A 21,706-nucleotide genomic window follows, 5' to 3' on the forward strand; every position below is an offset into this window, starting at 1 on the left:
CAGGGATTGTCGGGGGGCAGTGGGGAATGCCGGGAGCGGGGCAGGGATTGTCGGGGGGCAGTGGGGAATGCCGGGAGCGGGGCAGGGATTGTCGGGGGCAGCGGGGAAGGGCGGGCGCGGGGCAGGGATTGTCGGGGGCAGTGGGGAATGCCGAGCGCGGGGCGGGGATTGTCCGGGGCGGCGGGGATTGCCGGGGGCGGGGCAGGGATTGTCCGGGGCAGTGGGGATTGCCGGGCGCGGGGCGGGGATTGTCGGGGGCAGTGGGGAATGCCGGGCGCGGGGCAGGGATTGTCGGGGGCAGTGGGGAATGCCGGGCGCGGGGCGGGGATTGTCCGGGGCGGCGGGGATTGCCGGGGGCGGGGCAGGGATTGTCCGGGGCAGTGGGGAATGCCGGCCGCGGGGCAGGGATTGTCGGGGGCGGTGGGGAATGCCGGGGGCGGGGCAGGGATTGTCGGGGGGCATGGGGGAATGCCGGGGGGGGCAGGGATTGTCGGGGGGCAGTGGGGAATGCCGGGAGCGGGGCAGGGATTGTCGGGGGCAGCGGGGAATGCCGGGCGCGGGGCAGGGATTGTCGGGGGGCAGGGGGGAATGCCGGGAGCGGGGCAGGGATTGTCGGGGGCAGGGGAAATGCCGGGCGCGGGGCAGGGATTGTCGGGGGGCAGGGGGGAATGCCGGGAGCGGGGCAGGGATTGTCGGGGGCAGGGGGGAATGCCGGGCGCGGGGCAGGGATTGTCCGGGGCGGCGGGGAATGCCGGGGGCGGGGCAGGGATTGTCCGGGGCAGTGGGGAATGCCGGGCGCGGGGCTGGGATTGTCGGGGGCAGTGTGGAATGCCGGGCGCGGGGCAGGGATTGTCGGGGGCAGTGGGGAATGCCGGGCGCGGGGCGGGGATTGTCCGGGGCGGCGGGGATTGCCGGGGGCGGGGCAGGGATTGTCCGGGGCAGTGGGGAATGCCGGCCGCGGGGCAGGGATTGTCGGGGGCAGTGGGGAATGCCGGGGGCGGGGCAGGGATTGTCGGGGGGCATGGGGGAATGCCGGGGGGGCAGGGATTGTCGGGGGGCAGTGGGGAATGCCGGGAGCGGGGCAGGGATTGTCGGGGGCAGCGGGGAATGCCGGGCGCGGGGCAGGGATTGTCAGGGGGCAGGGGGGAATGCCGGGAGCGGGGCAGGGATTGTCGGGGGCAGGGGGAATGCCGGGCGCGGGGCAGGGATTGTCGGGGGGCAGGGGGGAATGCCGGGAGCGGGGCAGGGATTGTCGGGGGCAGGGGGGAATGCCGGGCACGGGGCAGGGATTGTCCGGGGCAGTGGGGAATGCCGGGGGCGGGGCAGGGATTGTCGGGGGCAGTGGGGAATGCCGGCCGCGGGGCAGGGATTGTCGGGGGCGGTGGGGAATGCCGGGGGCGGGGCAGGGATTGTTGGGGGCGGCGGGGAATGCCGGGCGCTGGGCAGGGATTGTCCGGGGCAGTGGGAATTGTCGGGCGCAGGGCAGGAATTGTCCGGGGCAGTGGGGAATGCCGGGGGCGGGGCAGGGATTGTCCGGGGCGGCGGGGAATGCCGGGGGCGGGGCAGGGATTCTCCGGGGCGGCGGGGAATGCCGGAGGCGGGGCAGGGATTGTCCGGGGCGGCGGGGAATGCCGGGGGCGGGGCAGGGATTGTCCGGGGCGGCGGGGAATGCCGGGGGCGGGGCAGGGATTGTCGGGGGCGGCGGGGAATGCCGGGGGCGGGGCAGGGATTGTCGGGGGCGGCGGGGACTGCCGGGCGCGGGGCAGGGATTGTCGGGGGGCAGCGGGGAATGCCGGGGGCGGGGCAGGGATTGTCGGGGGCAGCGGGGAATGCCGGGCGCGGGGCAGGGATTGTCGGGGGCAGCGGGGAATGCCGGGGGCGGGGCAGGGATTGTCGGGGGCAGCGGGGAATGCCGGGCGCGGGGCAGGGATTGTCGGGGGCGGCGGGGAATGCCGGGAGCGGGGCAGGGATTGTCGGGGGCGGCGGGGAATGCCGGGCACGGGGCAGGGATTGTCCGGGGCAGTGGGGAATGCCGGGCACGGGGCAGGGATTGTCCGGGGCAGTGGGGATTGTCGGGCGCAGGGCAGGAATTGTCCGGGGCAGTGGGGAATGCCGGGGGCGGGACAGGGATTGTCGGGGGCGGCGGGGAATGCCGGGGGCGGGGCAGGGATTGTCGGGGGGCAGCGGGGAATGCCGGGCGCGGGGCAGGGATTGTCGGGGGGCAGGCGGGAATGCCGGGAGCGGGGCAGGGATTGTTGGGGGCGGCGGGGAATGCCGGGCGCTGGGCAGGGATTGTCCGGGGCAGTGGGAATTGTCGGGCGCAGGGCAGGAATTGTCTGGGGCAGTGGGGAATGCCGGGGGCGGGGCAGGGATTGTCCGGGGCAGCGGGGAATGCCGGGGGTGGGGCAGGGATTCTCCGGGGAGGCGGGGAATGCCGGAGGCGGGGCAGGGATTGTCCGGGGCGGCGGGGAATGCCGGGAGCGGGGCAGGGATTGTCCGGGGCGGCGGGGAATGCCGGGGCCGGGGCAGGGATTGTCGGGGGGCGGCGGGGAATGCCGGGGGCGGGGCAGGGATTGTCAGGGGCAGCGGGGAATGCCGGGGGCGGGGCAGGGATTGTCAGGGGCAGCGGGGAATGCCGGGCGCGGGGCAGGGATTGTCGGGGGGCCGCGGGGAATGCCGGGGGCGGGGCAGGGATTGTCGGGGGCAGCGGGGAATGCCGGGGGCGGGGCAGGGATTGTCAGGGGCAGCGGGGAATGCCGGGCGCGGGGCAGGGATTGTTGGGGGGCAGTGGGGAATGCCGGGCACGGGGCAGGGATTGTTGGGGGGCAGAGGGGAATGCCGGGCGCGGGGCAGGGATTGTTGGGGGGCAGTGGAGAATGCCGGGGGCGGGGCAGGGATTGTTGGGGGCGGTGGGGAATGCCGGGCGCGGGGCAGGGATTGTTGGGGGGCAGGGGGAATGCCGGGCGCGGGTCAGGGATTGTTGGGGGGCAGTGGAGAATGCCGGGGGCGGGGCAGGGATTGTCGGGGGCAGTGGAGAATGCCGGGCGCGGGGCAGGGATTGTTGGGGGGCAGTGGAGAATGCCGGGGGCAGGGCAGGGATTGTCGGGGGCGGCGGGGAATGCCGGGGGCAGGGCAGGGATTGTCGGGGCGGTGGGGAATGCCGGGCGCGGGGCAGGGATTGTTGGGGGGCAGGGGGGAATGCCGGGGGCGGGGCAGGGATTGTCCGGTGCAGTGGGGATTGTCTGGCGCAGGGCAGGGATTGTCCGGGGCGGCGGGGAATGCCGGGCGCAGGGCAGGGATTGTCGGGGGCGCCGGGGAATGCCGGGGGCGGGGCAGGGATTGTCGGGGCGGCAGGGAATGCCGGGTGCAAGGCAGGGATTGTCCGGGGCAGCGGGGAATGCCGGGGGCGGGGCAGGGATTGTCCGGGGCAGTGGGGATTGTCGGGCGCAGGGCAGGGATTGTCCAGGGCAGTGGGGATTGCCGGCTTTTGGGACAGGTACTTCCTGCAGTTCCAGTTTTGGGGTCCCCATACACCGCTCCAGTGAGGCTCCTCGGTCCCCCTGTTATTCCAGCCCTGGGCTCCCCATGAGGCTGCTGCCTGGCAGGCAGGAGCTGGGAGCACAGTAGAAGGATATCTGGTACGTGGGGAGCTTGGTGTACGTGGGGGGAGAATCCACCGCCCTTGGCTATTGGGGTGACCTATGGGCATAGGGCAAGTGTGTAGCAAGGAACTGGGCGGGAGGGGTCGGGCATGGGGCTCGTCTCCCCGCCCTGTGGGTGTGTGGGAGGAGTTCAGTGTAAATCCCGCTGGCAGAGGGACAGACAGAGGGTGAGACGTGTCTGGGGCTAGGGGGAGGGATAAGGCCAAGGGGAGAGGTAGCTGACGCCCAGGTTAGTTCTCTCTCGTCGTAACGGCCCTGCTATTTCCAAGCTCCGCCTTGCCTCTGGACTGTCTAACGCCAGGGCTTTCCCAAACTGGGGCATCTCCCCTCTGCCCCGCCCCGAGGATGAACAGCCCTCGGCCTCAGGCCCGGCTCTCCCCCACGTGGGCCGGGTGCAGCCAGGGCTCCCAACGTGGCACTATCGTGACTTGGAGCTGTTTGATCAGCATCTCACCCCACAGGAGGCACTTCTGTCCCCTCGCTGCCCTGCAGTTCTTCTCCCCAGTGGGGCCAGCACATTGACGTAGTCTGGCGGGGTTGGGAGACATGGTTCCCGGTGGTGGTGATGGGTCAGGACTCCTGGGTTCTATTTCTGGCTCAGGCTGCCTCAGTTTCCCTCCTCAGCAAACGGGGCCGATAATGGTTCTAGCTCACTCTCCTGGGGCCGGGCAGCTCAGCTCATTCATTTCTGCAGAGGGCTGCGAGATCCTGAGTAGTGGGAGGAAAGGGGCCATCGCTGGTGGGTCTGAGGCGCTCTGACCCCAGCTGCAGACTGGAACAGGGTGGTTATCTGGCCAGCCTGACACTGCCCAGGGGATGCGCTAGGCAGGCGGGAGCGTCATTTTAACTGGCTCTTTCTGGCCAAGAAAGCCTGGGGCTGTCTGGGGGGCAGAGAGCCATTGGGCTGTCCTGCTAGTCAGAACACCAGGGAGGAGACAGCCTGGCACTGAAGGGCCGTGGGTCAAGGGGCCCCCTGGCAGGAGACCCCATGGGGTGGCCAGGATGTCCCGTGGAAGGGCTGGCACGGACACCCCAAGGGGGCGGTAGGGGCTGGCAGTGATTTCTCCTGAGTTTCCCCATCCCTTTGAAAGACGCCTCGCCAGTCCGGTGCCCGTCCCCACAACGGGAGGCCCCAGGGCATCTCCGTGCGACCACCCAGCAGCAGCTGAACCCAGCTTGTGCTCCACTGCCCACAACCCGCTGTGGACACGGCCCATGGGAAGTCCCGCCTCAAGGGGTCTGACAGGCAGCAGCCTCGTGGCTCCTGATTGGCTCCCCGCCCTATATAAACCCAGGGGCCTTCTAGGAAATGTCCAGGCAACAGTGCGGCTCTCCTGGAGCTGCCCCGATGGGTCCTGCTCCTGGGTTTCACCTCAGCTCGATTTGGCCCTTGCCCCCTGACCTGGGGAACGTGACTTTGAATCCTCTGCTACTCCCAGCCTCAGGTTTGACCCTGCTCTGACCCTTGCTCCTCACTGCCCTTGGTGGGATCCTGACATGCAGCAGGGGCCCCCGTTGCCCTCCGTTGGGGTGGACTCCCAGCCCCTCTCCACCCCCCTGCAGAAGGTCGGGCTGCATGGATAAACTCCACTGGGTAATGGTGCTCATGCTGCACGCCCTGCCCAGAAGGGGCTGGCGGGTGGGTGGGGATGGGATGGGATGGGAGGGGGCAGGTCCTGCCTGCCTGCCCTGTCATTGAACCCAAGTGAAACCCCATGCCTGGAAGGGTCTGGCTGCGGTGAAGGATCTGCCCTGCCCTGCTGTCTAGCCTCACACCGGGCTGTGCCCTATATCCGGCTGCGGGAAGCCGGCCCCATCTAGCTCTCCTGTTCCACAGCGTGCCTCCTCCGCTCATGGGAAGCCGAGGTTTAAACAGCTCCAGGTAAACGCCACATAACCCCGGCTGCGGGGAGGGAGGTAATTTCCTGCTAGCAGCCGCTTGCATCCATCTCTTCGCGGGCTGCCGTTGATCAGCCGCGAGGCAGCGCGGGCAGGGTCGGGGGCTGTGCGGCGCCGGCAGGGCCCTTGATTATGATGATTGTTGTTCCTGCCGCACCGCCGTGATTAGAGCGCCACGTTGAGAAATTGGATCTGGAGGTTAACAAACACTCATTGCTGTGCAGAGTGAAGCATGAAATCAGGAACATGGGAAACAAGCGATGGGCTGTGCACAGGGGAGGCGATGGAGTGGGGAGAGCCAGTTTCAGGGACCTGGCTGCTTAATTAGGCCCATTGCCATGTCTAGTGGATTTCGGGAGCTGCTGGGGAGCAGGGCGGCCTGGTGCCTCAGCACAGTGGATTTTCCATCAGTGTGCCAGCAATACCCTCCTCCTCTTGGCACTGCAGGCCTGTTACCTCCCAGGAGACGCCTCTTTTCCACTGCCACGGATACACCGGCCCTGCTCTGGCAAAGAGGCTGCTGGCTGGGCCGTCAGGGGGATGCAGGCGAGCCCGGAGCAGGGGAACGCAGCTCCTGCCCACTCGGCAGCTGGCGTCTCCACGTCCTGACCGGGGTGAGATTTGGTGAGGCGGCAGAGCAGCTGCAGAATGCATCTCTCCATCCCCATACGCACCCTTCAATCTCTCTCCCCATACGTCTCCTTCTAGTCATTTCGAGTACGCCCGGCACCGGGCAGCTGCAACCATTGCCATATCTTTCCGACACGTGGCCAAAGCCCCCGGCTGCCTAAACGAGTTCATAAATCAGGTATAAAGGCCTTTCTGGACGTGTGCTCATCAGTTGGTTGTGGTTTATGTAGCTTTGGAGACCAATCTTAGCCTCGGAATATTCATCAATCAGAGCCATGCTTTCTGGTTTAAGATGGCTGCCAATAATTCAGATCAAACAGAGACTGGTAGTAGCCACAAAACCTTTAGCAATGGGTCTGAGATGTGGCCAGTGGGTGGATTTCACCTAGGCAACGGCAGTGTTGCCAACTCTCTTGAGTCTTGTGATATTTGTTAATTTAAAGACCTGGCTCCTGGAGTCACGTGATTAGGTAAGAACCTGAGCTTTCATTTAAAAAAGAAGCAAGTTTCTAGCTCTCATGATTGTGAAGAACCGCTTGGAAACATGAACTGAGCGCACTTCAGATGTTCAAAATCCAGAAGGTAAAGAAGCCGTATGGGTCTTTATAAAATCTCATGGGTTTTTTTTAAGTCCTTGTCATGATTTTGGGGTTTATGAATCGTAATGTTTGAACTCCTGGCGTTGGCCATGCTGCAGACACCTCGTCTGGTGTGGGTGTGTTTTCCCTTCTGAATTGGCGGTTTGCGGCTCGTTCTGTGACCGAGCAAGCAGCTTCCGATGCTGAGCAGAAGACTGAGAGCGGATCCAGGGCTGTGGCCCCTGGAGAGTGGAAAGCAGCCATATGCTAGGGCAGCTTAGTGATATCAGTGTTCAGATCGGAGATTTAGGCAGCCAGTCAGGGATGATTTTGAAAGGCAGCTGTTTAAAGGCAATTGATATGGAGCCTTCATCTGAGCGAGGCGTTTCTCATCTGCCTTGTGGTGGGAGACCAGGCGAAATGGCCAAAGGATCTCCCCAAGGGGGAAGGGGATGGGGTGGGAGGACGGGGCCGTGCTGTGCGGCACATCGCAGGTCATTGAGCAAGGGGTGCAAACGAGTATAATGACCCAAGCTGCCATCAGTAACAAATCCCCGCTAAGCCTGGGCAGAGATTTGTGGTGCCCGTTAAGTTGGTTTGCTTCGCGCCGTGGGTGCGGTTGCAATGTCTTGGTTTTCCAGACCCACCGTGTGGAGCCGGTGGGGGTTTACTCTGCCCGCAGCACAAGTAAGGAGACCACATGCTGGCGGGTGGCAGCGGTGTGCGCAGAACTGGGGCAGTGAGTTATCTTGTCATCCTACACCCATCACTGCTGTGACCTGTGGCCCAGATTGACAAAGAGGTTTAGGCACCCAACTCCCATTGAAAGCAGAAGGGTGGTCGAGTGAGTGGTGAGGAGAAAGTGAATAAGGAAAAGTTATTTACTTGTTCCCATAACACAAGAACTAGGGGCCACCAAATGAAATGAATGGGCAGCAGGTTTAAAACAAATAAAAGGAAGTTCTTCTTCACACAGCACACAATCGACCTGTGGAACTCCTTGCCTGAGGAGATTGTGAAGGCTAGGACTATAACAGGCTTTAAAAGAGAACTGGATAAATTCATGGAGGTTAAGTCCATCAATGGCTATTAGCCAGGATGGGTAAGGAATGGTGTCCCTAGCCTCTGTTCGTCAGAGGATGGAGATGGACGGCAGGTGAGAGATCACTTGATCATTACCTGTTAGGTTCACTCCCTCTGGAGCACCTGGCATTGGCCACTGTCGGTAGACAGGATACTGGGCTGGATGGACCTTTGGTCTGACCCAGCATGGCCGTTCTTATGTTCAGTGGCTAGCTCATTCGCCTAGTGGCAGTGAGCGGGGCGTGGGCAGTAGGGCCTAGTGGTTAGAGCTGGAGTCAGTGGTCAGGACTTGGAGGTGCGGGTCAGGACAGGGTTACCTGGAGGGAGGTGAGGCAGGGAACAAGGGAGCCGCAAGGCTGGGAATGAGCAGGAGCTGTTGCAGCCATGGGCAAAGGTTTTGAACAGCCCCTGCACTGAACAGGGGCGGCTGCTGGGCTTAAGAGCCAGTTTGGCCAACTTTCCCGGCCATCAGGCGTGTAGCCGATCGGGCAGCCCGCTGCAGGCCAGCTGTGCCCACTGAGGTGCCTGAGACCGGCCCAGCTGCAGGCCCTGCTTCCTGACATCTGGAATTTGGGACGCCCGGTTTCAGTTCCCTTCTTAGCCACAGACTCCATGTAAGGCCTTGGCCAAATCACGTCGTCTCTCCAGGCTTCCGGCCCCATCTGTGCCCGTGTGTCTCATTATTTATGACACACTGCGGTGTGTGGCTCTTGAAGAGGGAGGTTGCCTGTGGCTCCCAGGCATGGCAGCAGCATGCACGGGGCTGGGTGCTTAGCCGAATGGTGCCTCGGCATGGAGCAGTGGGTGTGCGGAAGGGATCCGTGGGGAATGCCCCGTGTGGTGGTGGTGGAGAAGAAGGGATGCTAGCGTGAGTCAGAGAGGGGAGGCCGGGCGGACCCACCCGCCACACTGCTGCAGCCCCCCGCCCGGCTCACCGGCGCCCCCCGCTGGGGAGACAGGGCGATCGACAGGCTGCTGCTGCTTCAGGTCGCTAGTGTGCGTTGGCTGAGCTAATACAGATGTGGGGCTCGGCGGCTGAGGACTGTGCGCCGGCCGCAGATTACCTCCTTCCCGGGCCTTAGTCCCCATACCACATGGGGTGGGGGAAGGGGGGGCCTTCTCTCCTGCTATTCCTGGGCCGATGTCTGTCTGCGTCCCTCCAGCCCACCGTGGGAAAAGCGGGCTCCCACGTTCGGTTCGGGGAGGCCAGGAAAGAGGATTTGCTTTAGCCTCCAGGCACGAATCCTGGAGGGACCATATGGTCTACTCAGGTCTGCCCCAGTAAGCCCCCCACATGCAGCTCTGAACCCCTCCCCCCATCCAGAGCCCCTGCGGCTGGAATGAACCCTGCGCCCTCCCCCCATCCAGATGGGCTGGGAGCAGCACTTCCCTCTAGGAACTGCAGCGGGAGAGCACGGTGGGGGTGCCCTGTGCCCCTTAATCCCATGGCTCCCCTCTGCCCTCCCCTCTCCTTGCCCCTTCCCCCCACCAACGGGGGAGCCGAGGTTCCCCACAGCACTCGCAGGAGGCAGGATTCGGCTTGGGTCACGAGTGGACGTCTCCACCCGTTTCTCTGTGCGGGAATCCCCAGCCAGGCCCGTTATGTATCTTTCTGGTTATGCACGTCCCGGGAACACTGCCGAAGGGCTGGACTTATGGCGAGGGAAGGGGGATTGGCCGACCAGAGCCTGGAGGCTGCGGGATTCCCCTGCCCATGTCAGGGGCGCGTTGCTCCGTCCCACCAGCGCCCTGCTTGTCCCTTGCCTCGGGCCATAGGGGGCCCGTGGAGCTGGGATCCGCTGCATCGTCCCTGCTGCTACGCCGCGCGGCCAAGGGCTGCACCAAGGAGTGGCTCTGCCTGGTGGTATTTTAGCAGCGGGGAGTGCCAGGTGCTGTACAGTCAGAGCTGACAGCCCGCGCTGAAGCCAAGAGACAGCGGATGGGTACAGCCGGACCGACAGGGGAGCCCAAGCGTGCCAGTCAGCCAGGACGGACGCTGTGCTCAGCCGGGCTCGTACTCAGTGCTGCGTCCTGCCATGCACCATTCCTCAGTGCCAGGGGCCAGGCACGCTGCCGACTGGGCCGTCTCCGCCCAGGGGGCACAGGGGAGAGGGAGCCCCTCGTGCTGGCTGAACGGGGGCCCTTCTGGTGATTGAAGGGGCAGCATGGAGCACCCCCAAAGTCTTGCCCTCGCTTAGCCAGTCGGATGGCAGCTGCTCACGCGCGGTGGTGATGGGAATCGGAGGTATTGAGATCAGGGGTGAACCAGGAACCACGCAGGACAGAGCCGACTCCCAGCCTCTCGCCCTCCCCAGCGGGCTGTGTCCGCCTCGCACATGCTGCTCAGAGGAGAGTGGGGCTGGCGTCTGGCGGCTCTAGCACACACCTGCGTAGCTGATGAGGGATTGGCAGCGGTGAGGGAGACGGTGCGTGCCTGATCCTCGTTAGGAAGGCTGAGACTGCACTGAAGGAAACCTCTCCCCTGCCCATCTGCCCCACTGCACAGCACAGGGCCAGTGCTCTGCCAGGGGCTGGAAGCTGCAGGGGGATGCTTAGAATGACACCCCCTCCCCGTTTTCTCCTGGGGGCAGAGGAGCTCTGGAGCAATTATCCACCATGTGGTATCTGAGCAGCTCCCACCCTTCAGTGGGTTTCTCCTCACGCCCGCGTGGTCAGCCAGGGCTGTCTCCCCACTTTAGGGTTAGGACCAAGGCCCAGAGGCTAAGGGACTCTCCCAAGGTCACAGTGGGAGACTGTGGCAGAGCAGGGACGTCAGCCGAGGTCTGGCCAGTCCCAGGACTGCCCTAACCACTGGTCCAGCCTTCCCCTGGGTTGTGCTGTAGCCCCGGCTGCCCCATCCTCTGAGAGGAGATGGGCCCGTCCCTTCGGTCCCAGCGCAGCCGGGGCAGTGGGGACTGTAGTGCAGCGGCTCTCCCTGAGGCTGCTCTGTGTGGGGCCCAGGAAACGCCGTTTCAGTCCTTAGCACCAGGGCACCCGGGCTTTGGCCAGGCAGGCGCCAGTCGCTGCCCCGCGGAGACCACGCGTGCCAGCATGCCATGTGCACCTGGGATGGGCAGCCCATGCCCAGAGCCTGGGGTAGCCCAGGGCAGAGCTGTGGGGCTGTGTGGGCGGCACTGGGCTGTAGGTAACAACTCCCCTGCCCGTGTGCCCCTGAATGCGGCCCCACGCTGCTCTGGGAACGCTCTGAGACCATGGTTCTGGGTGTCGCTCTCTGCCTGCCCACCTGTCCCAGCAGCTGATTAGCCAGCCTCATGCCAGCACCCTGCATAGCCCACCAGCAGCCACCCACGTCCTGCCCACTGATAACCCCCCGTGGGCCTGCCCAGTGCCTCTCCCTCTCACTGCTCGGTCTGCACCCTGGTAACCTCCTGGAGTGTCACCCGCTTGCTCTGGCCTGAGTTTAGGGGCCTGGCGTGTGGGAGGGACGGGCGAGTCTCCCTCAGCCAGGGCTGGAAGCAGGCCGATTAGACAGCTTTCTCGCAGGATTAGTTTCCAGCAGAGGAGCGATGTCTGCTCCCTGCCCCCTGCGGCGACAGATTATAGGGTCGTTTAAATGCATTTTGTTTTTAAAAGGAAATAGAACGGCTCCGTGCTGGGGATCCAGGGCTCTCGAAATTAATCTCGGCCGGAGCTTTTCTCCTGTCCCCTGCTCAGCCCCCGTCGGCCACCGATCAGGATTCAGGCCCCGGCCCCTGCCGGATGAAGGCTGGAAAAGAATGAATCGGTTCAAGCGGCTGCTTCTGGCTGGCTTGGGCTCTGCGCCGCCAGTGCCGCTGCTCAGGGCTCCCCCTCTCCCCTTCGCCCCCACCCCTCTGGCGAGGCACCTCGTTCCTATTCAGCCCAACAGCCCAACAGCCCACGGGGCCCGTTTCATGATTCTTCCTCCGCTGGCGGAAGAGCCCAGACAAAGGGGCTTGAGCCCTGAACCCAGGCACTGGATCGCCCCGTGAGGTGCCAGCCTGTAGCGTGGCAGGATCCTGTGCCCACACAGTGCCCCTTCTGTGCCCCCCTGTCCCCGGCAGGCTGTGCTAGGGGCTGGGTTGTGGGCTCACGCTGACACCAGCTTTTCCTGGCTGGCAGGTCTCCTCGGAGCCTGTTAAACGCCTGCGGAACAAAAGTACAAACGCGCCCCATTTATTCACAGGTTGCTCAATGGGCTGGGCCCTAAATAACCCCCAGGGCCTCGCACCGCAGCATCGCCCAAGGCTTGGCATGGCGGCTGGGTGGGGCCGGGGGTGGCAGGCCTTGGGCAGGGGCCTGGCGCCCACCCTGGCCCTGCGCCTCCCTCAGGCTCCTTCACCCTCTGCACCGACTGGGAAACTGCTCGGGGGGGGGGGGCGGCTTCCCCACAAAGGGCGACACCCAGCCCCTGCGGCCCTGCTCAGCTCCAGACACCCCAGGATGGTGAGATTCCCTGGCTGAAACAGGCCCTGGAGACGGACGGTTCCTCCAGACTGCAGCCACCGTGGTGCTGACCCAGTTGTAGAGTGCACTCACTCACACCCACCCACAGCGCACACCTCTGCATGCGCACGCACACACGCGCACACACATCCCCACATCCACACACACACACCAGTGCACACATCACTCCCCTCCCCATACAAACACTGACCAACATGGCGCATGCACACCCCTGACACCCTGGAGCACCCTGCCCCTGGTTCCCGGCACCCTAGAGCTGCAGACGGCCCAAGGCCGGCCCCTCCTCCCGCCCCCATCAGGCCAGGCCGGCCGCTGCAGCTGGCTCTGGTTCCGCGGGTTTTGCACCGGCGATTTACTGTTGCATTAACCGCGTGTGGTGTCGGTGCTCGGGGCCGGGACGACACACGGGTCCCTAACGTGCCTGGGCTGAGAGTCAGCTGGGTGGAGATTGGCTTGGCGGGGGGGGGGGGAGTGGAGGAGAAAAGCTATTTCACGGTCCAGCGGGCCCGGCGCCGGCCGGGAAAGGAGAACAGCCTCCCTCCTGCGCGTGTGATCCCAGCGGTCCCCACCCACCACTGATCTCTCCCATTTCCGGCTGGGTGGAGGGGCACTGCCACCCCCGTCTGCCGCAGCGAAGTGGGAGCGGGGGCAGGGATACAGGCAGCCGTTCTGTCCATCCCAGCCTGGATGTGGTGCGCAGGCGCATGGGTACCGGTAATACTCCGCCGGCCCGTTATGGAGCAGCACGCCCACGCCGATTGATGGGGGGAGGGGGTATCGGGCAGGACCCCGCGGTCTCGACCAGGCCCCCTGCCCCCCACCCGCGAGACAGCGGGGACGCTGCAGGGCAGGGTGTGGAGTCAGAGGTGGGGTGGGTCAGTGCTGGCTGACGCCCCCACGGGGCGCTGTGCTCCTGGAGCTCCCTGACTGGCTGGGTATTATTAATCATGAGAGATCGTTTGCCCAAGCAGGGAGGCACCAAGTTTGTTGCACTGCCCCTGGGTTATGCCGCACCAAGGCACTTCTGCTCCCCCCGTCTTCTGGACCAGCCATGGGCCGGTGCAGCCCCCACCATCAATCAGAGCAGCCCTGGAGCAGCACGTGGGAGTTGAGGGCAGGGACTGGGATCCACCCCCTCCCAGAGTCCTGATTACCCCCCCACACACACACACACACACCCCCGCCAAGCAATTGTATCCTGCCATTTGCCAACTTAATTCCTCTCCATCCCCTCTGCTAAAGTGGCGGAAAGAGTCCCTGTGCTGCATTAAGCAGCTGGCCTGTTCCACCCCAGAGGCGGCCGCATGTCAGCGGGCGGGAAAGTGGGTATGATGATTATAGACATGGCACTCAAACTGGACGAGGGGCCTCCCGGACGGGCCCCTGCCCCATCGTGCTGACAGTCCTAAAGGGCATTGCACAGCCAAAGCGCGCGGGGAGGGGAACAAGCCTAGCAGGAGTGGGGCAGGAGGGATAAACAAGAGGCTGCGGAGTTGTGGGTGCGGGACAGTAGGTGACTTATTGCAGGGCTGAGGAACAAGCAATGGATGGGAGGTGTAGAGGGACGGGGGAGGGGCTTGTGGCTCGGCACCCTGGTGCTGTGGGTTCAATTCCTGGCTCTGGTACCTTGGGAGAGACCCAGAGAGCAGCGTTTCAAAGGTGCAGATACATGCCCAGTGGGATTTTTCAGAGGCATCTAAGTGGATTAAGCACCCCAGGGGTCTAAGTCCCATTGTCAAAAGTGATGTTGGCGTTTAGGATCCCAAATCCCATTGGTTTTGAGCACCTGTGTCACTTTTGAAAACAGGATTTAGGCTCCCAAGTCTCTTAGGTGCTTTTGGAAATGTGACTCTTAGGTGCTCTGTGCCTCAGTTTCCCCTTCTGTGAAATGGGGCTAATCCTTAGTGGGGGTGGGGGTGAGGATAGTGTGCTAGTGAGGGGGATCACATAAGCACGGAAATGGACCTAAGAGGAGGGAGGGTTAATTGGCTAAAGTCTGTCCCTGGCGGTTTCCCAGCTGGCAGGTGCTGTAGGAGCCTGCGATGCCAGTTCTGAGTGCCAGGCTTTTCCTTCCTGGCGTGGAGCTCTTCAGAACAACCCCCGCCCCGGTAGTGTGGCGCAGGCCTCACCCCTGGTGCCACCACCCCAGCAGGCTGGAAATCCGCCTCGCGGATGGTTTTATTCCCCTTGGCCGAAGCCTGGCGGGGTTCTCCGGGCGCGGGCGGTATCTGTCCCATTGCTGTACAGAGACCCCGCTGTGAACAGACCCCTTCCTGATTCCTAGCCCGCTGCGGGCAGCGGCCAGTGTCTGCAGAGCAGGAGCCGGCCAGGCCAGGGGAAGGGAAGGGCTGGGTCCCTGGGCTCAAAGGCAGCAGGGGAGGGAGCCGGGCGCCATGCAGGCTGCTGCAGACCTTCACCAGTCGCTCTGACTGCTCACGCCCAGCCCCGGCCTGGGTAGGGCTGGCAGGGGCGGGTGAACCACAGGTCATCCACGTATGAGCCTCAGCCACGCGGTGCAGTCTGATCGGGCCGGGCGGGCGAAGGGGTGGGCATGGGCCGGGAGGCAGAGATGGCAGCTGGATGGGCTGTTGGATTCTGGGGCGACTAGATGTCCAGTGAAAGGCGATGGGGGCCAGTAGAGGACATCTGCTGGGATTTCCGTGCCCTGACAGTCCAGATGTTCAGGCTGCCAGTCCGTCTGCCCCTCTCCTGCTGCCAGCCCCCAGATTCCAGCCACTGCTGAGCTCCAGCCAGACTGGGGGTGGGGGTGGCGGGGCAGGGAAGGTTTAGGACCATGAGTGCAGCCATCCCCTAGAGCAGGGGTCGGCAACCTTTGAGAAGTGGCGTGCCAAGTCTTCGGTAATCTAAGGTTTCCTGTGCCAAAATAAACTTTACATTTACAGAGGCCCCCAACGGAACCCCAGACCGGCAGGGGGCTGAACAGGGCTGGCGGCGGGGACCCCGGCTGGCAGGGGCCGGCGGACGGATCCCCAGACCGGCAGGGGGCTGAACGGGGCTGGCGGCGGGGACCCCGGCTGGCAGGGGCCGGCGGACGGATCCCCAGACCGGCAGGGGGCTGAACGGGGCTGGTGGCGGGGACCCCGGCTGGCAGGGGCCGGCGGACGGATCCCCAGACCGGCAGGGGGCTGAACGGGGCTGGCGGCGGGGACCCCGGCTGGCAGGGGCCGGCGGACGGAACCCCAGACCGGCAGGGGGCTGAACGGGGCTGGCGGCGGGGACCCCGGCTGGCAGGGGCCGGCGGACGGATCCCCAGACTGGCAGGGGGCTGAACGGGGCTGGCGGCGGGGACCCCGGCTGGCAGGGGCTGGTGGATGGAACCCCAGACCGGCAGGGGGCTGAACGGGGCTGGCGGCGGGGACCCCGGCTGGCAGGGGCCGGCGGACGGATCCCCAGACCGGCAGGGGGCTGAACGGGGCTGGCGGGGGGGACCCCGGCTGGCAGGGGCCGGCGGACGGAACCCCAGACCGGCAGCCACCCCTGTCCTCGAGGCCATTCCCTTCTCTCAATGGGTTGATACCATGGTGTCCTGAACAAACTCCAACTCTGGCAATTCCGCTCTGCCTCAAATCCCGCGTCCTTTCCATTGGAAGTCGTGTTCTTCGCACCCTGCCTTACACTGGCTGTTAACCAGCCGCTTCGTTCTGCCCCAGAGGGGGCTGCATGTCCGTGGTGGGGAATGCACTTTTGGACTTATTCCAGCCGGGGAGGAATTTAGATTCTGCAGCAAACCGCAGGGAGGTAGCTGGACCAGTTTAAGCACCAGAGCAAGGGCAGGGGGGGGGGGGGGCAGCGTGGGTGGACTGAAGCTAGTGCGTAGCAGCTGATTGTTACGGTGGTTTGCGGGAGTCACGGAAGGTCCCGCCGCTCTGCCATTAGCCCTGCATGTAATGGGGCTTCTCACTGAGCCCGAACTGCTCCATCCAGCCATGCAAATGCAGAGCCGCCCAGCGATTGATTTCTGCAGTCACCAATTTGGGTTTAAATTGTGCTCGGCTGGTTCGAAGACAAAGTCAAAGCCAAAAGGGGAATAAATGAGGGACAATAAATTACTGCAGCTGCCGATGCGTTTATTTATTTATTTATTTTTATGTCCCCAGAAAGTAACTCAGACCCAGCGGCTCTTTCGTGTGGGCGTTTTCCAGGCTGCTCGTCAGTAGCCCAGGGCAGGGCCGTGTGGCTGGTCTGCCCGGAGTGGTTAAAGGAGTTCAATCTATTTAGCTTAGTGAAGAGAAACTTAAGAAGCCTCTTGATTGTGGTCTGTAAGTACCTCCATGGGGAGAAGATACCTGAGAGCAGAGGGGTCGTTCATCTAGGGTGACCAGATGTGCCGATTTTATAGAGACAGTCCTGATTGTTGGGTCTTTTTCTTATATAGGCTCCTATTACCCCCCCCCCCGCCCCCGCCCCGTCCCGATTTTTCACACTTGCTGTCCGGTCGCTCTACTTTCATCTAGCAGACGAAGGCAGGTTGAGATCCTGGCACTGGCAGCTGAAGTCAACAGAGTTCAAAGTGGAAATAAGACTCTCATGTGTGACCAGGAGGGAAAACTTACCTAGCAGCCTGGTGGATTCTCCATCCCTGGAGTCTTTAGATGGCGCGTGGAGAGCTTTCTAACAGCCACGCGTTAGCTGCAAGTTATGGGCTGGATGCAGGAATCCCTGGCTGACGTGGGAGGTCGGGTTAGTTTGGTCCCTGCTGGCCTTAAAATCTGTGAATGGAGCCGGCCGCTGGACAAAGACACCTTCGCAAATGATCTGGCGGGCGGGATCGGGTGTGTCTATAACGCTGCCCTCTGCTGAGCGAGCTCGGGACGCTGAGAGTGGCGAATCGGCTGTACTGACGCTGCCCCTCGGCAGGCCTGGCCGCTGCAGGCCGGGGGTTCTCCTCCCAGCTCCTCCTCCGCTGGCGAACACGTTGGCGCAGGAGCCGGCAGCAGCGCAGCAAGCGGGTGAACAAAGGGACAGAGGCCGAGGCCGCGGCAGGTCTCTGGCCATGCAGCGACGTCAGAGGCAGGCTGCCCGCTGTCCCAGGGCAGGCGAGCTCTGCAGTGCCATAGCAACACGACCTCCAGAGGGCAAAGGGAGTGAGATCCAGTGCCCTGCCGGCGTGTAGCCTGGGCACGGAGGCCCTGCCCGCCCCATGGCCCAGTGGCTTGATCGTCACCTGCTGGGGTGCTGCTCTCCGAGGGGATCGTGTTGAGGGAGGGATTGATCTCCACCTTTGGGAAGGCCACACCCACTTCCCCTATGGCCTGTCCAGACTGTGCCTGCTGCCCTGGGGGTGCAGAGCCCCTGGGACAGTCAGATGCAGCTTGTACCTTGGGTTGCCCCTCTTGGGGAGGGATCAGCATTTGCCAGGATCGGGCCCAGAATCCCCCCTCACCCCCCGCATGTCCCCTCTGCCTGAGGAGCCCTGCGTCCTGCGGCACAACCTCCCGTTGTTTATGGGCCTCGGTCTCCTCTCGCTGCAGCTGAGCGGCTCCCACTCGTGCTGGCTATAGATTGGCTCCGTTCCTCTCGCTGCAGAGTCATTAACGTGAGGGCTGCTGCCACCCCGCTCCCAGAGAGCGCATCCCTTCAGCAGCTCTCGGCATGCTTTACAAAGGCGGGCGGGATCATTAGCCCATTGTATAGATGGGGAAACAGAGGCACAGACGGGGCATGATTTGCCCAGAGTCACCCAGAAGCAGGAATTGACTTCGGGTCTTCTGAGTCCCGCTCCAGGGCTCTAGCCGCTGGGTTACATTGCCTCCCCGTTCGCTGGCCCTGATTCTATTGCCCTCACTCATGCTGAACAGCACGTCACTCTTGTATTTGAGTGGGGCCGTGTGCGGCACACAGGTTCCTCTGGTGGGGCGGGGAGAGGGCAGCGATTCCCAGGCTGGGCGCAGGGCAAGGGGGACCCTGGGGACAGCATCAGGAGCAGGTTCCCTGGCCTGTGCTCAGCCGGAGGTAGGGGCATTGCCCATGTCCTGCACCCTGCACGTCCCCTGCTGAGGTGTCCTCGAGCTCTGGGGAGACACTGGTGCTGTGAGCGTCTGTGGGCCAGGGCTGGCCCTAGCCAGACCCCGAGGTCCCTGCTTCCCAGGAGCCGGCAGGATTGGCTGCGCTGGCCCAGGGAGGAGGGTCTGAAAGTTCCTCCCAGAGGCGACACATGGGACAGTCAAGTGCCCCCCCCCACATTGTGCCCCCCAGTATCAGGAGGTGCGAGTCGTCCTGCTCAAGCCAGGCCCCTTGAAATGTCCCATGGCTCATCTTAGCCCAGGATGGAATTTGTCAGGCAGGTTAAGGTGGTTTGGGTTAAGGCCACCAACCTCTTTTCAGTTGTGGCCCAAGGCAAAACAATGTGGTTGGTCACTAGAGGGACAAAGCCAGTGTCTTTGCTGAACGTGTAATTAGCCTGTGGAACTCATTGTCACAGGGGGGTGTTGAGGCTGGGGTCTGAGCAGGGCATCTGTATGTATAACGAGTATCCAGAGTTACAGCTGTTACCGGTAACAAAAATACTGGAAGGGACATTAAACCTTGGGCTTCAGGGCTTGAGTCGCTTTCTGGCTACTGGAGATCAGGGTGAGAACTTAATGGGGAGCAGATTATCCCACATCTGCTGCTGTGGGGTTAGGAAGGGGTAAGGACTCGGAAGCATCTGGTGCTGGCCACCGTCAGAGGCCGGATACCAGGCGAGATGGACGTTGGGTCTGATTCAGCCTATGAAGCGCCCACTGGTCATTCCGCGTGTTCTTCGCAGCCCCAACCCAGGCTGCATGTAGCACCCCCTGGTGGCCAGCTGGGAGCAGACAGGCTCTTCTTGCAGCAAGTTTCTTTGCTCCAGCACCTTCCAAGCAGATGGGGCGTAAGTGTCTTGCCAGTGGCTGCAGCCTTTGGATACCAGCTCCGTGCCAGCAGTCGTTCAGTCTGGGGAGGGGAACGCTTGCCCTTACCCTCCCCATAAAGCCCCTTGTCTAGCGATCTCCTGGTGACGTTGCCAGATGCCATATTGGATGGTGCCAAAGACGCTGCCGTTGCCATGAGCTGATCGGAGCCGGAATTCTGCAGCTTCCTTCCTGCCCTGAAAGGTGGTGATGTGTACGCAGAGAGCGAGAGTGAGGGGCGGTTCCTTGTTAGCCAGGCGCATTTTAAATCTAACCTTTTAAACACTCTGCAGCGGAGCTGCAGTTCATTATTCCCAGGAGCCTCCTTGTAATTCAATTAAAAGTCTTAAAAGAAAAACGACCCACCGTGCTACTTGTTTATTTCACTTGGAGACTTTAGGAATTTGCAATAAAGCATTTTAATACTCCAGCTACTTATAACAGTGATGGATCTATCCCGCGCGATTCCTTGTCTCGCTGCTAAAATGGTTAGCGACAAATTCCCAGCTGGCTCGGACAGCCCGAAATGGAACCCGGGGCTATGCTGTTACTGGTAGTGCAATATCTAGAAGTCTCAGGTGAGATCAAGACCCTCTTGTGCTAGGTACAGTACATACAAATGGCAAGAAACAACCCATACTCTAGAAAACTTGCTACTGAAATAGACAAAAAGGAGACAGAGGAAAGGAGTGACTTGCCAAGGGTGATGCTGAGCCAGGACTAGACACCAGGTCTCTGGATGCCCAGGGCTGCGCCCCAGCCATTGGATCATACTGCCTCTCTCTGCACCTTCTGGATTTATGGCCATGCCGCCCACGCTGACCTTGAAGTGTTTCTCTTCTGGGAGTTGCAAAACATTTAGTGGAGAGCTTGAATCCATCAGGTATGTCCCTTTAATGCTGCCTGGCGTAACCCCTGCGGGGAGCCTAACGCGGTTTTCCCTTGGATGTGCTGGTATTGCTTACTAGAGATTTGGGGCAGCAGGCCGCGGGCACCCTGTGAAGCAGCCCCTGCGCCTCCCGGTGCAGCACCAGGCTCTGCCAAGCTGAGCTCGTGGGACCTGATCTACAGCTGATTGGGATCCTTCCATCCAGCTCACTGGCCTTTGCATCCGGCTCTTTGGGGAGCAGATGGCCTCTCGCAGCCGCCGGGGCTTAGAAACGCTCCTCTCGATTGGGTTACAGAGGCCAGATGGGCGGATCTGATTCCCAAGAGAATGCCAGGAAAACATGGCTGTTTAATGGGAAAACTTAAGCAATGGACAGTGCTGGCGAAGACCGGTAGCAAACCTATCTGCCAATGCAACGTGCCCAGCAGCGTTTTGTCTGGGCATAACACACAGGCCACTCAGCAATGTTGGACATTCAGATTTTTCCCTCATGCCCTTAGTCGATTGCAGCCCACCCAGTGGCTCTCTCTTCTCCAGAGAACCCGTGGGAGCTCAGGGTCACGTCCTTTCCAGCTCCTGGTGCCCGGCTGCTGTGGAGGGGAGGGGGAGTGTTTGTTGGGCACAGGTTGAGACCCTGTGTGGTGATGGCCATGAGCCGCTGGGGTAGTTCCCATCAGTCCCTGCTCCCCTCCTCTCCAGAAGTGCGGCGAACCCAGGGGGCACTCGGCGTCATCGGCTCAATCCTGGGGGAGGATAGGGCATTCGAGTGGGACTCGGAACACCTGCTCTCCGGGGTGCTGGGAACTGAGATCCATTGAGGGTGATGAGGGCCGGGCAGGGGTGAAGAGAAATCGCTACGTTGGCACTCGTGCCCCATAGCCTGGGCTCAGTGACCTGATCCCAGCCATGCTAGTGCTGGCTTTGGGCAGTGCCCCCGGTCGGGTTTGTGGGGTGTGTGTGTGTCTCTCTCTCCATGCCCGTCCCTGCCGCAGGGAGCCAAAGCCAGGAAGCACCGTGCACTGGTTGTTAACGTGGCGATAGACCGGGTGCAAGGCGGCTGCTGTGGGCTCACCGGCAAAAAGCAAATGATTCCTATCTGCAGCAACGCAATGCAGAGGAGCAGTGGGCTGGCGACCGGGAGGCATTTATCTCGGGCGAGTCCATCCTGACACCGTGTTAATTTGTTTCCGCTCTGGGAGCTGGGTGAGAGGCATTGCCCAATGGTGCATTGCCAGCAGACCGTCCTTTGGCCGGGGCCTGGGGAGAGGGACCGATGGAAGCTGTGCAAAATGCAAAGCCTTCTCCTAGCCAATGGGTCCCAGCCACTAGCAGAGTGCTGGACGGGCCCAGGAGAAGGTGGGGAGCTGGGTGTCAGTTGCTGCTTCTCCTAGTGAGCCTGTGAGTAGGTTTTGCGAACTGGACTCCCTTTAAATTAGAGGTGGAAAAGTTCTGCTGGGAATCTGTCTCTCCGTTCTACGCTCGCTCTGGTTATCTAAATGTGTCCATCAGCACCATATCTCGGAGCCACTCGGGCCCCCTTTGCCACTTGCTACGAAACAAACAAGGGGCAGAAATCCCCTGGTTCGAAGCCCCCTGTCACTCCGGGTTGCCCCTAGACACCAGGAG

General features: G+C 62.7%; 1 protein-coding gene across 2 annotated transcripts in view; it reads left to right on the forward strand.

Moving 5' to 3' along the window:
• TMEM132E (transmembrane protein 132E) overlaps positions 1–21,706 on the forward strand; it is a 251,555-nt gene that overhangs the window by 131,620 nt on the left and 98,229 nt on the right. The window contains exon 1 of one of the 2 annotated variants that reach the window (XM_044994305.1): positions 4,999–5,107. The exons of the other annotated variant lie outside the window; for it this stretch is intronic. Coding sequence (XP_044850240.1) covers positions 5,011–5,107 — 97 coding nt within the window. The 5' untranslated portion in view covers positions 4,999–5,010. Of the gene's footprint in view, positions 1–4,998; positions 5,108–21,706 lie in introns of those variants that run through there. 2 annotated transcript variants of the gene reach the window in all.

This window comes from Mauremys mutica, chromosome 19, assembly GCF_020497125.1.
Source record: "Mauremys mutica isolate MM-2020 ecotype Southern chromosome 19, ASM2049712v1, whole genome shotgun sequence".
Lineage (NCBI taxonomy): Eukaryota > Metazoa > Chordata > Testudines > Geoemydidae > Mauremys > Mauremys mutica.